Source organism: Taudactylus pleione, unplaced genomic scaffold, assembly GCF_031769625.1.
Source record: "Taudactylus pleione unplaced genomic scaffold, aTauple2 ptg000493l, whole genome shotgun sequence".
Lineage (NCBI taxonomy): Eukaryota > Metazoa > Chordata > Amphibia > Anura > Myobatrachidae > Taudactylus > Taudactylus pleione.
Genome location: NW_028284895.1, coordinates 1,308,798 through 1,321,585, shown reverse-complemented (window position 1 = coordinate 1,321,585; position 12,788 = coordinate 1,308,798). Strand labels below are relative to the sequence as shown.

The following is a 12,788-nucleotide window of genomic DNA, read 5'->3' as shown; positions in this document are numbered from 1 at the left end:
AACCTGTCAGTCACTCTGCGATGGGATCCTCTGTGCATCCGTAATGCAATCACTGCGTATAAGTGTGGCTTATACGCATGCTCTATGACAATCGCTCGATTTGCATGATAACCACATTACTGTACGTCTCTGAATTAGGCCCTCATTACTCTTAATTATTTTCAAGATAATTGGCCTGATTCTGAGCCGATGTTGGATGCAGTGGAGCGATTTGTTTTCTGCGCGTGCATCTATGTCCGCCCTGCACATGCGTCCAGATAGTGTGCGCACGGAGGGCCTGATTCGGAGATAGATGGTGCAATTCTGTCCATCTCAGAAGGAGGCATCAGACACCTCTATTCTGCATTTTACGACCCCAGCACCGCGACCAACGTCACAGACTGGGATCACCGTCGTAACCGATGGTCGCGATGGTTGGCCGTTTGGACAGGCTGCGGAAGTTGAAGCTTTCCGCAGCCTGACCGGTGCTGGGAATCTGCATCCAACGATGCAGATCCTGACCTCGTCTTACCCGGAAAATTCGGGCGACGCGCTTCCGTTTCCGGGAACGGTGACCAGACACCCCAAACACTGTAGCATGTCAATCATGCTGCATGTGAGGTGACAAATGAGAGCCACTTTGTGTTACAGAGGTCACGTCCTGTAGACTGTGGAGGAGTTTTGGCGATAACCCCAAATGAGCACTTTAATGGGTTCATATTCAAATTAGGGGTGAGCGGGTTCGGTTTTACTCGGTTTTACTCGGTTCTTATCGCCACTTTACCGCAAATTCGGCTCGATTTTATTCGCTATCCAAAACACGTGTTCGGCGATAGCCAATAAAAAGATCAGAGTAAAACCGAACCCGCTCACCCCTAATTCAAATAGATGCAATTGTTCCATCTACAAAGAGTAGTGGTTATTGTAAGCTGGTTAGGAGCGTTACAGATTATATAACAGTATTGTACAGAGCTAGTTTATTGAAGCAGACCCCTGACAAAATTCTCCTTGTTCCCTCACTGTACCTTCAGCTGTGGGAGTGTGGTCACTACATACTTCCGGTAACCTTCAAACTGCGCACAGGGGTTCCCCACCAGGTACAGCTCTCGCAGATAAACGTTGTCTCGTAGGCTCTTGACACTAGACAACTCCCCCACAAAATTCACAGTCAGGTCCAGTTTCTGTAGCCACTCGCAGCCTGACAGACAGAAATATACAGTGAGGTTCGGCTACTACATAGTTACACAGATTATATCTAGAATTAGGTTTATCACGAACATCATTTGAAAGGGGTTCCATACAAAAGGTTGACAATAAAAAGGTTGAAACTAATTTGGTCGACACAAAAAGGTCGACATAGAAATAGGTCGATATAGAAAAAGGTTAGTACAAAAGGTCGACATGGAAATGGTCGTCACCTTTTTTTTGTTAGGGTTAGGCATTAGGAGGGAAGATTAGGGTTAGGCATTAGGAGGGAAGATTAGAGTTAGGTATTAGGAGGGAACATTAGGATTAGGCACTTACCCCGACGGTTATGTTTAGGCATTAGGAGGGAAGATTAGGGTTAGGCATTAGGAGGGAAGATTAGGATTAGGCACTTACCCCGACGGTTAGGGTTAGGCACTAGGAGGGAAGGTTAGGGTTTGGCACTAGGAGGGACGGTTAGGGTTAGGCACTAGGAGGGACGGTTAGGGTTAGGCACTAGGAGGGACGGTTAGGGTTAGGCACTAGGAGGGAAGGTTAGGGTTTGGCACTAGGAGGGATGGTTAGGGTTAGGCACTAGGAGGGACGGTTAGGGTTAGGCACTAGGAGGGACGGTTAGGGTTAGGCACTAGGAGGGAAGGTTAGGGTTAGGCACTAGGAGGGAAGGTTAGGGTCAGGCACTAGGAGGGACGGTTAGGGTCAGGCACTAGGAGGGACGGTTAGGGTTAGGCACTAGGAGCGACGGTTAGAGTTAGGCACTAGGAGGGAAGGTTAGGCATTAGGCATTAGGAGGGAAGGTTAGGGTTAGGCACTAGGAGGGACGGTTAGGGTCAGGCACTAGGAGGGAAGGCTAGGGTTAGGCATTAGGAGCGACGGTTAGAGTTAGGCACTAGGAGGGAAGGTTAGGGTTAGGCATTAGGTGTGAATTTTAGGGTTATGCACTAGGAGGGACGGTTAGAGTTAGGCACTAGGAGGGAAGGTTAGGGTTAGGCACTAGGAGGGACGGTTAGGGTTATGCACTAGGAGGGAAGGTTAGGGTTAGGCACTAGGAGGGAAGGTTAGGGTCAGGCACTAGGAGGGACGGTTAGGGTCAGGCACTAGGAGGGAAGGTTGGGGTTAGGCACTAGGAGGGAAGGTTAGGGTTAGGCACTAGGAGGGAAGGTTAGGCTATTAGGCACCATGGGGTAGGTTAGGGTGAAGCAGGGGCAGAACTATGGGAGACAATGGAGGCGCCAGCTCTGAAGGGGCACCTCCTCCATAGTACCCCTGCCCGGCACCTGAGAAGCCACCATACACTAGTGGGGAGCTCTGTGTCAGACCATCAGCTGCCGCCTCCGTCTATCTATAGCCGGTCTCTGCTCATTGGTGCTGCTGCTCCTCAGCAGCTTCCTATGTCAGTGTGACATGTCCGGCGCCCCCCTCACCCACAACTCTCTGTCTTACGGGTGGGAGCCAAATTATAACTTGCCTCCGGGCATCTGTGTTGAACTTAAGTCACTGGGGTGAAGATTAAGGTTAGAAGGAAAAACCCTCCCGGTAAGTGCCTAACCCTGACCAGGGCCGCCATCAGAGGGGGTCTGCCGGGACTGGAGTCCCGGGCCCGGACCCTGGCTGAATGGAGGGGGCCCGGCCGCTGATACTGCCCGCCACCAGTCACTGCTAGCTACCACCTGCCGCTGCCGACCTGGTCCCGGTCCCATTAAGTAAATAGAGGAGGAGGAGGCAGCCCGGGCCCGCTCGAGTCGCTCTGCCCGCTCCACCTAAAGTACACTTGCTGCCCCCTGCTATATTTAATAAAGTTTGTTTAGCCTCGGCACGCGTGACGTCATGACATCACGCGCTACTGGAGGGAGAGGTCGGAGAAGCTGCGAATCGAGAGGAGCAGCATCTCTGCCAGGGAGGAAGCGGAGAAGAAGCCGGAGCCGGAGCGGGGAACTCAGAGCCTTCTTCAAGGAAATAAGGTAAGTGGGTAAAAGCTGGGCACAGCGGGGAGATGGCAGATGGATTTAATAATAATAAACAGGACTGGGGGGAGTGGTTTGGAAAAAAGAACCGGGCAGGGCACAGACTGGACTTAATAAACGGGGGAGGGGAGGGGAGGAAGTGGGGAATGAGCGGGGCAGATCATGGCACATATTGGATTTAATAAATAGGGTCGGGGAGAGTGAAGTGGGGTAAAAGCTTAATAATTTATGCCCAAAACATTTGACAATTTTTTGTTTTATTTTTATTGATAATGTGGGGGAGGGGGCCTGGTACTGACAAAATAGGCAGCCCTGGGCCCCACAATTTCTGCTGGCAGCCCTGACCTTCCCCCCTTAGTGCCTAACCGTAACCCTCCAGGTAAGTGCCTAACCGTAACCCTCCCCCCTTAGTGCCTAACCGTAACCCTCCCCCGTTAGTGCCTAACCGTAACCCTCCAGGTAAGTGCATAACCGTAACCCTCCCCCTTAGTGCCTAACCCTAACCCTCCCCTTAGTGCCTAACCCTAACCGCCTCCCTTAGTACCTAACCCTCCCCCCTTAGTGCCCAACCCTAACCTACTCCCGGTGGTGCCTAACCCTAACCCCCCTGTCTGGAGCCTAACCCTAACCTTCCCCCCCTGCAGCCTAAGCCTAACACCCCTACTGGGGTGCCTAAACCAAACCCCCCCAACCCTTCCACCCAGCGGCTAAAACATACCCGGCCCCGCTATACTTACGATCGGAATGCCGGCTGCCGGGATTCTGGCGGCGGCATCTTCACTACTGTCGAGATACCAGCGCCGGTCTTCTGGCTGGCAATGGGGATTCTGGCGCCGGGATTTCAAGAGCCGGCATCCTGGGTGTAGGCATAGTAACTACATCACATTGCCATGTACAACCCATCTCACTAAACAGATAACCCTACATATGGCATCACCTCAGTGGCGTATCTATAATGAGAGCAGGGTGTGTGGTGCACACGGGCCACTGAGTCAAGAGGGGCCACACCCCATATCCTGCACCCACTTACTATCTTTCTGCCAGAGCTGCAGAAATCTCTAGGAAAATGGCACCGGCGCCATAGACTCTGACATAGAGCCATAGGGCCTGATTCAGCAAGGAACGCAGTTGTTTATACGCACGCAATCGGCTGATAATTCGTACTCGCATGCATCGCAGTGTCCGCGTGCCAAGCAGTCGCTGCGTTCGGAACTATGAACACAGACCCATGACAGAGTGATTGACAGTGTCATTTGCGGCTGGTGATGGGGGGGGGGGGGATGGGCGAATGCAGGTGTGCCAGTGTATTACAACGCCGTTGCAGAGGCGTGCATAAATTATCCACTGCGATACCAGATGCCGCCTGAGGCGTCATAACATGCGTATAAGTAAGCAATTCCTGAGTGAGGTCTGGGCTTCCCTAACTGTCCGATGGTACTCGATGTTACCGATTGCTTCACTATGTTGGCCAAGTATAGGAATGTGAGTAAGGGAAAGTGGGGGTCCTTCTGTCAGACTGCGATCGCTATGCAAATTCAAACATTTAAATAACTCAAGTAACACCGCTGATATCAGCAGTTGTGTGTATATAAGAAGAATAACGATCTATAGTGACAGACCCATAGTCTTCTCAATGCATGCCCCAGCACAACGGGTGGGGGGCTCACACGGAGACTGCACATCGGCCCCCTCCTCTATACCTGCATCATCTGTGGCTCTTGTTGCCCAGGTTTGATGACCCAGGTGAAATGAGGTGAATCCATCTTCTAGATCACAGCCAGGCAGAGATAATTACAGAAGAAAGCAATATGTGGGGTACAAAGTACTTCCCCATACAAATAGCAAAACATGACAACAACAACTGCATTAGACAGAAATGAATTACAAGATTCTAAGTGAGAGTTTTTAGAAGTGGGGATGTTTCCCATAGCAACCAATCAGATTCTAGCTATTATCTTCTAGAAGGTGCTAGTTAAATGTTTAGTAGAATCTGATTGGTTGCTAGGGGTAACATCTCCACTTCTGAGAACTCTCACTTTAGTAAATGAACCCCTCAGCCTGCGGTGGCTGGTAAAGATTGCAGCACTCACCCTCCAGGTTTTCAATCCTCTCAATGTTGTTCAATGCTAAATTTAAATATTCCAGTTTCTTCAGCCTGCTGACATTTTCTGCAATGCAAAAAGCAAACACTCAGATAGCAGAGAATGAATATAAAAGTGCTGCAATTTACAACGTCTTTTGTGCTTTATGTTTTTGTTCCTTAAAGATAAACTTCTCCATTGGCTCACAGTCGTACATATAGGGGTATAAGTAATACCTCTTTTCCACCAAAAACCCGGGTCCAACCTGGGTTTCCAGACATGGTTCCAACCCAGGTCAGACACCGTTTACACAGCACCATCGATCTTGGTTATTCTCAGGTCAGCCCCGTTCACACTGAACCCGGTTCTTCCCTGCTAAACTTGTGAGGTCATAAAAAGTGGGAGGTGACTGCTCCACAAGCACCAATCAGCTCATTTTAGGCATGATCCAGGTCAGATAACCAGGGTTGCGCCGTTTACACTGCACCATTACCCAGGTCCATCCTGGGTTTGACCCTGGTAGCTACCTGGGTTGGATTGCCGGGTCACTTGACCCGGGTTATTTTTCAGGGACCCTTTTACACTGAGCTGCGACCCGGGTAGACCCAGCAATAACACAGGTTTTTGCTCTGTTGTAAAAGGGGTATAATAGTGTGCGAGTTGTGTGAAATGGCGCAATCCTGACAATTAAGGATGTTAAAGCAGCAATCATTTAAACGGCAAAACCAGGTTGGTTTTACCTTTCAAATTATTGCCGCTTTAAATATACAGCCTTAATAGGGATTGCGCTGATTCACAGAACTTACACCCTGTTACTTTACATATACCCCATAGCCTCCTAAAATTACCATAGCACTCGTTCTGTATATTATGATTCCTTCTATCACTTTTGGCTTGATTAAAAGTTCAATACAAAACCATCTGTACTGATGAAAATGTCAATATTTGCGCTGTTCATGCACAAACAATTCCATCAGAACTTAAGCTGGGTACACACCTATACAAGCGTCGGGCCGTTCTTTCAATATCGAGAGAACGGCCATTGGATTATATAGGTGTGTGCGCTGCCCGATGCAGGAGCGTTAGCAGATAAATGGCTTTTAACGCTCCTGAAACGGTCGGGATCGGGAGGTCGCATCTTATGTACTGTTTAATATTTATCGGTTCGACCTCCTGATCCCATAGAAGCCCGTACATACTGTGCCATGTTTGCTATGTCTGCACAGTGTATATGCGGCTGACAAGGGTCACACTGGGGACAGACTGTGCGGCTGATCGGGAGAGGTTTCCCCGATCAGCCTGTAATCTAAAAGCTCTGTACCTGGCTTTAGAGTTGAAATTTACTTGTTGGTGTTTTATAATAAAGGATAATGAATATCCTGCGATTACTCGCAGCCAATCTTATACTTCCTAGACTTTGATGATGTCACAGAATGTTTCCCAGTAGCACATTCAGCTTATTCATACATTTCAACTGGGAAAATGGGTACAAGCACATGAAAAATAACATATACTGTTAATGAGTTTTCCCATTTGCTGTTCATGTGTCTATTGTACTGTAAAACGCTTCAGGTCATGGGGAAAACAATCATGTGGTTTTAAAGTTTTAAATGTAACGCTACAACCACTGGAGGCAATGGTGGGAACGAGAAATGGACACTCACACCCAAATTATTGGGAAAGCAAAAATTAAAAATGACCCAATTAATTGCGATAACACATAAAATATGGAGTATATATATATATATATATATATATATATATATACACACACACCAGATTTAACTGAAGATAAAAAATCCGTACAGATGTATAAAAAAAATAACATATAACAACATGAAAAAAAACAAATAGTCTACTACACGGGGCTCCTGATTTGTTATTTGGAAGGCTTCATGCATGTGGTGTGTAGCCTCAATTCCGGACTTGGCTTTCTTACTACCTGTTTGCACACATCACCAGCCAACAAGGGTACGATATAGGAGCAGCACAGAAATGTTTTTTCATGTTGTTATATATCATTCTTTTAATACATCTGTATGGACTTTGTATACCACATTTAATTGAAGATAAATACTCCATATTTTATGTGTTATTCCAATGAATTCCTGCTTTCTCAATAATTTGGGTATTAGGACCTGATTCAGAGCCGCTTGCATCCAGCGTATGCAAATTTGTCAAAGTGACGCCATGGGAAGCGATCGCTCGCCAAGGCATAAGCACACCCACTTTGGCTGTGCGAGCGATCGCTCTGTGTATGCTGACACCCATTAGCCTATGTAGAGACGCCCACTAGCGCACGTCATCTCCAGGAAGTGTATTAAAACACGCGAGGACATGCACTGCGAGGACTTCAGCGTAAATAACAGGCATGTGACGTGTACTGTGACGCTGTCTGTTAATTATGCACACCTTAAAAACGGCGTTGAAACACCCAGGCACGCCTGCGTTCGCACCTCCACTCCCGCCTTATTAGTGTCCTGCACCAGTTACCACCCACAAACGGCCTCTCCTGTCACTCATTTCACTGGGCTGTCTTTGCTGGGCGAGCGAGCGGCCTGCGATCGCACAGAGTAGTTTGCGCACATGCAGAACGAAGCATGCGCATGCGCGTTCGCAAACCATTGGGCCGCTTGTGAGCGCACAGCGCTAGCGAGCGGCTCTGAATCAGGTCCTTAGAGTATCCATTTGTGGTGCTGGAAACATCTTAGCAGTAATTAGCGCTGAATAAGGTTTTCACTACAAATACTTGCACCATTATTTTCTTTTAAGTATTAGTGTTTTTACTTATGTTGTGTTATACCTACCTGCTGCATAAATTACTGCTTGTTGCGCCAATTAAGGTATCAATTATACACCTTTTTTTAATGGTGGGAACAAGCCCATAAAAAACATTCATCCTACTTTTAATGTGCATTTAAGTTAAAACAAAGGCCCTCATTCAGAGCCGTACGCTCTGAGCAGAGCGCACGCTCTGAATGAGGGCCGCCCTCCATAAAAATGGAGCGTCCTCCTGGACGCTCGCATAGCTGTGGGTCACCACCCACAGCCTATACGAGCGTGCAGTTTGATGGCCGCGATGGTCGTGACCATCGCGACCATCGAAACTGCGAGCCGGAGCCTGCGGTTGAGGTTTTCAACCGCAAGCTCCGGAGTGATTTTGGCTCTATCAGAGCCAAAATCACTCCCACTGACATCACTAGTGATGTTAGTGGGCCGGCTTCTGACGGGAGGCGTTCCCGTGGGAACGCCCCCGTCAGGGAGGCACGCCCCCGGCACGCCCACCAAAGGGGGCGTGCTGTCAATCAACATCAACAGCACGCCCCCTTTGATCAGACACAACGAGCGAAGGACTTTCCTTCGCTCGTCGCGTCTGGCATATGCGCACGACGGAGCTCCCTCCGTCGTGCGCATGCTCAGTGCAGAACATCGACCCACTTGCGAGCGGACAGCCGCTCGCGAGTGGGTCTGAATCAGGGCCAAAGTGCATTAACAGCAGAGAGGGGTATACCAGCTCTAAGACTCATTTACAGCTTCCCAGACGATGGGTAACTTTATGCTAGATGAATATAGAAGAAAGTATATAGCTAAAACACACAGGAAATTGAACAAATGATTATATATACTGTGACTGTTTAGATATCAGATATGTGTAGATGACCAGACTACTTTACTGTACACATCTGGAGATACCGCTAAGCACTAAAACGCGTTGTAATACACACGATGGTGACGCTGATAAACAGAGGAGCATAATGGACAAATTCCGGGTCTACATGAAGTTGTCCATACAAATCAGAGAGAAACAGGAGGGAAAGAGAGACTTGAGTCCAGAAGAAGAGCTGGGACTAACGTAGACTGCAATTGTAAAGCTGTATAATAAACAGATAACTTCACAGATGCCGCCAATGCTCCCCATTAGAAGTCCAAGTTAGGCCATTCCCCCATAAGCCTGGACCGTACATGATCCACACGAATCACAATCATCAGGAGAACACGCTTTGTACTGCCAAAACTCTGGACGATGCCACAAATATAAGGACTGTTGGGAGGTATTTATTAGTAACTGCAGTTGGAATGTCCCTGAAATATGCTAAATCTTCATAAATAATCACTGTAAGATTTCTAATAGCTGCTAGTTATGTAAATGCCACATCAACGCATCTGTGGGGACCCTGCTCGTGACTCACCTATTTTGGGGATGAGATTGTTCTGGAGATAGAGAATTTTCAGCTCTTTACACCACTTGTCCACATGTTCAATCCTTTCTAGATCTTGTTGGTGAAGGGAGATTTCTTCCAAGGAGAAGATTTCGCAGTTATTGTGTTCAGCTCGCTTCCTGATTAGATCTTCTGTGACTGCCAGACACAAGGTGACAATGAGATACACATAATGGCCAGGCATGTAACACGTCTGCACTGCACAGCGAGATGCCCCAGAGCTGACACTTTAAAAGGAAAGTTTTATCCCCCGGTCAGACCCATTACGTTCTTCAGACCTCGAAGTCAGATGGTCAATCTTATGTATACTGTAACTTCAAGACCCATCACTAATTACCCCAGCCGTCCAAGGCCCAGTGGGTTTGGAAGAGAACCATTTTAGCGCACGCCACGGCTATTGGCATACTGTATTTTTTTTTCACAGCGATATTGCAATGTTAGGAACTATCCCTGTCTGACCAGAAGATGTAGGCAAGTTGCAATGTAAAATGTGTAAATATTATCTAACATTATCTGGGAACCTAGGAACAAACCTCAAAGTCATGGAGTAGAGCATAGAAACAGCAGCAGGGAAGGGGGACCAGACATTGCACAGGTCCATAGTTACCAATTACACCTAAGTTCCAGGGACGGTATGCAGTCGGGAAGCCGGCGGACCTAATCCCGACAGCCGGCTTCCCGACTGCTTTATCCCGGCTAGGGTTATATGACAGGCGTCTAAATCTAGACACCTGTCATTTTACCAACGCCAGAAGTCCGATGCCCGGCATCCCGATCGATGTGATGCCAGGCGCCGAGGGCGGACAGCCTCGGGGGGGGGAGGGTTAGGCTTAGGGCTCCTGAGGGGGACTTAGGGTTAGGCACCCCCCCCGGAAGGGTTAGGCTAGGGGGAGGGAGGGTTAGGGTTAGGCACCCCTGGGGGGGACTTAGGGTTAGGCTCCCCCCCAGGGGACTTAGGTTTAGGCGGCGGGGAAGGGGGCTAGGTTTAGGCACTTAGAGGGGGGATTAGGGTTAGGCACTGGGTGGAAGGTTAGGGTTAGGCACCCCTAAGGAGGGTTAGGGTTAGGGGAGGGACTTAGCTTAGTGAATATTCACCTTAGGGACGATCGGGATTTTCACCCATGTCGGGCAGCCGCTGTCGGGAATCCAACCGCCGGACTTGCGTCCAGTGGTAAATCATACCAATTCCCCAGGGACAATGCCAGGAAAGATCAGAATGACTAATAAGTTACAAGAGGTTTCCATGCAGGGACCTAAGCCTATGTGGGGACATAAGCCTATGTGGGGACCTAAGCCTATGTGGATCCTATTGAACACAGGACTTGTGCCATTACTGTCCTATTGAACACAGGACTTGTGCCATTACTGTCCTATGAGCTCGCACATAAGTGTTCAGTTTTGTTTACAGTATGAAATGCCTGCTAAATAACATGTATGATGCTGTACAGTGGACACTGCTGGCTGTCAGTGTAACCTGCACGCCTCAGTCTGGCAGTGTTGGCAATTACTGTACAGATATCCATGGGGGTTTTTCATCCCTATGAATTACCTGTTATATTATATTAACCACTTAACTGACTGTTTTTTTCCAGCAAAACCGGTGAGAAATTGGTGGGTCAGCAGGAGAGTCCGAGGAGTCAGAGGAGATCCGTCCTGCCCATGTGCGTTGCGGTGTGGTGTGCATCCCATGGGACCATGTAATTTAAGTGTTTAAAGGGGTCCAACTGCACGACACCACTTCCCTGCATACGTCGTGCAATCTTTAGCCTATGGCAGGTCTGATTCATTACGGATCGCAACAGCATACGCAGATCGGCTGATGGTGCGTACTTCGCATGCATCGCAGTGCGCGTGTGTCAGTTAACATTGCAACCGCTCTGCGATCACACACTATCGCAGATGGAGGGGGCGGGACCTCAGCATTTGGGGGGTGGGTGACAGGGGAGCGAACGGAGAAACGCAGGCGTGCCTGTCCGTTTGAACGCCGTTGCATGGGCATGCATAAATCAGCCACTGCAACGGCCTGCGCAGCTTGAGTGCTCCCTGCGTGCGACGAGATTAGCGATTTCTGAGTAAGGTCAGGGCTATTGTAATTGTGTGTGAGGGGCCGTTGGTACTCGATGTTCCCGATGTATACGCAGGATTGCAAAGGTGTTACGGAGGTGAGATAGCGGGAGTGGGCGTCTCTATGCTGGGTGTGCGACAACATTGCAATAGCATTCATTAGCATGCTTTCGCATCAGAAGAACTGCGTGCGTAATGCGCAGCTGTGATCTGTATGTGAATCAGGCCCTATACTGGCATTTCAGGGGGTATTTATCAAAAGCCATATGAAAAGCAATATCTCTGGAGATTGGGTTTATTTCCAGCGGCTATCCTGCTATCCTCTTCATCTACATCAGATATACAGTATAGAGATATATATATTAGCTATTTATCTAGGGTAGCTGGGCTCAGGATAAGAAAAATTTCTTTATTACTCAAAGCATTTTTTATTAAATAAATGTAAACATTTTTTATATATATATATATATATATATATATATATATGTATACTTTTTTTTTTTTAATTCATTTTATTTATTACATAAATGTAAATATATATATATATATATATATATTTTTTTTTTTTTTTTTTTTTAATTATTTTTTTAATTAAACAAATGTAAATATTGTTTATATATATATATTATATATTTAATTCATTTTATTAAAGTAAATAAATGTAAATATTTTTCATATATATATATATATATATATATATACATACACGCAGTATATATATATATATTTTATTATTATTATTTTTATTTTTAGGACCAAAGCATCTTTACAAGAGCTGCTTGGGGCCACCTGACATAGCTGGCAGGATGTGCTGGGAACTGTAGTCCCACAGCACATGGAGACCGCCTATGGCCTCCATAGTGCACAAACAGCCCCTGCCAGTATGATGCTGGGACTTGCAGACGGCGGAACTGAGACACCGGCAGCGCTGCCGGGCCGGGATGTGTACTCACTGAGAACCATGTTGCGTAGCCCCCCGAGTCCCGACGCTGTCCTGCCTGTAAGATCATCGGCCACAGAGAGAGAGACGCTGCTCCGGTAACCATGACAACAGCGGCGTACGGCAGCCGGGGAGAGACAAGAGGCTACTACAGGGAGCAGCGTGTGTATATACCGGGGGTGGCCTGCAGAGGGCGCTAAATGCGCGTTGTACTCCCCGGGACGCGCATGCTCAGTACAGCAATAAAAGTACAGTCATTTTTAATACCTGCTCAGTGGTTCTTCTACCAGTAGATTTGTCATGGGCATAGCTCCCAGCACACCATGACCCATTCCAG

The 12,788-nt window shown here is 47.8% G+C and overlaps 1 protein-coding gene across 2 annotated transcripts in view; it reads right to left on the bottom strand.

Annotated features, from left to right (window-relative positions):
• DNAAF11 (dynein axonemal assembly factor 11) overlaps positions 1–12,582 on the bottom strand; it is a 136,337-nt gene extending 123,755 nt beyond the window's left edge. For both annotated transcript variants that reach the window (XM_088449698.1, XM_088449699.1), the window contains exons 1-4: positions 12,465–12,582; positions 9,418–9,585; positions 5,237–5,314; positions 1,005–1,177 (exon numbers count right to left, since the gene is read on the bottom strand). In XM_088449698.1, the coding sequence (XP_088305824.1) occupies positions 1,005–1,177; positions 5,237–5,314; positions 9,418–9,585; positions 12,465–12,474 (429 nt within the window). In that variant the 5' untranslated portion in view covers positions 12,475–12,582. The remainder of the gene's footprint in view (positions 1–1,004; positions 1,178–5,236; positions 5,315–9,417; positions 9,586–12,464) is intronic.
• Between the last annotated feature and the right edge of the window lie 206 nt (positions 12,583–12,788).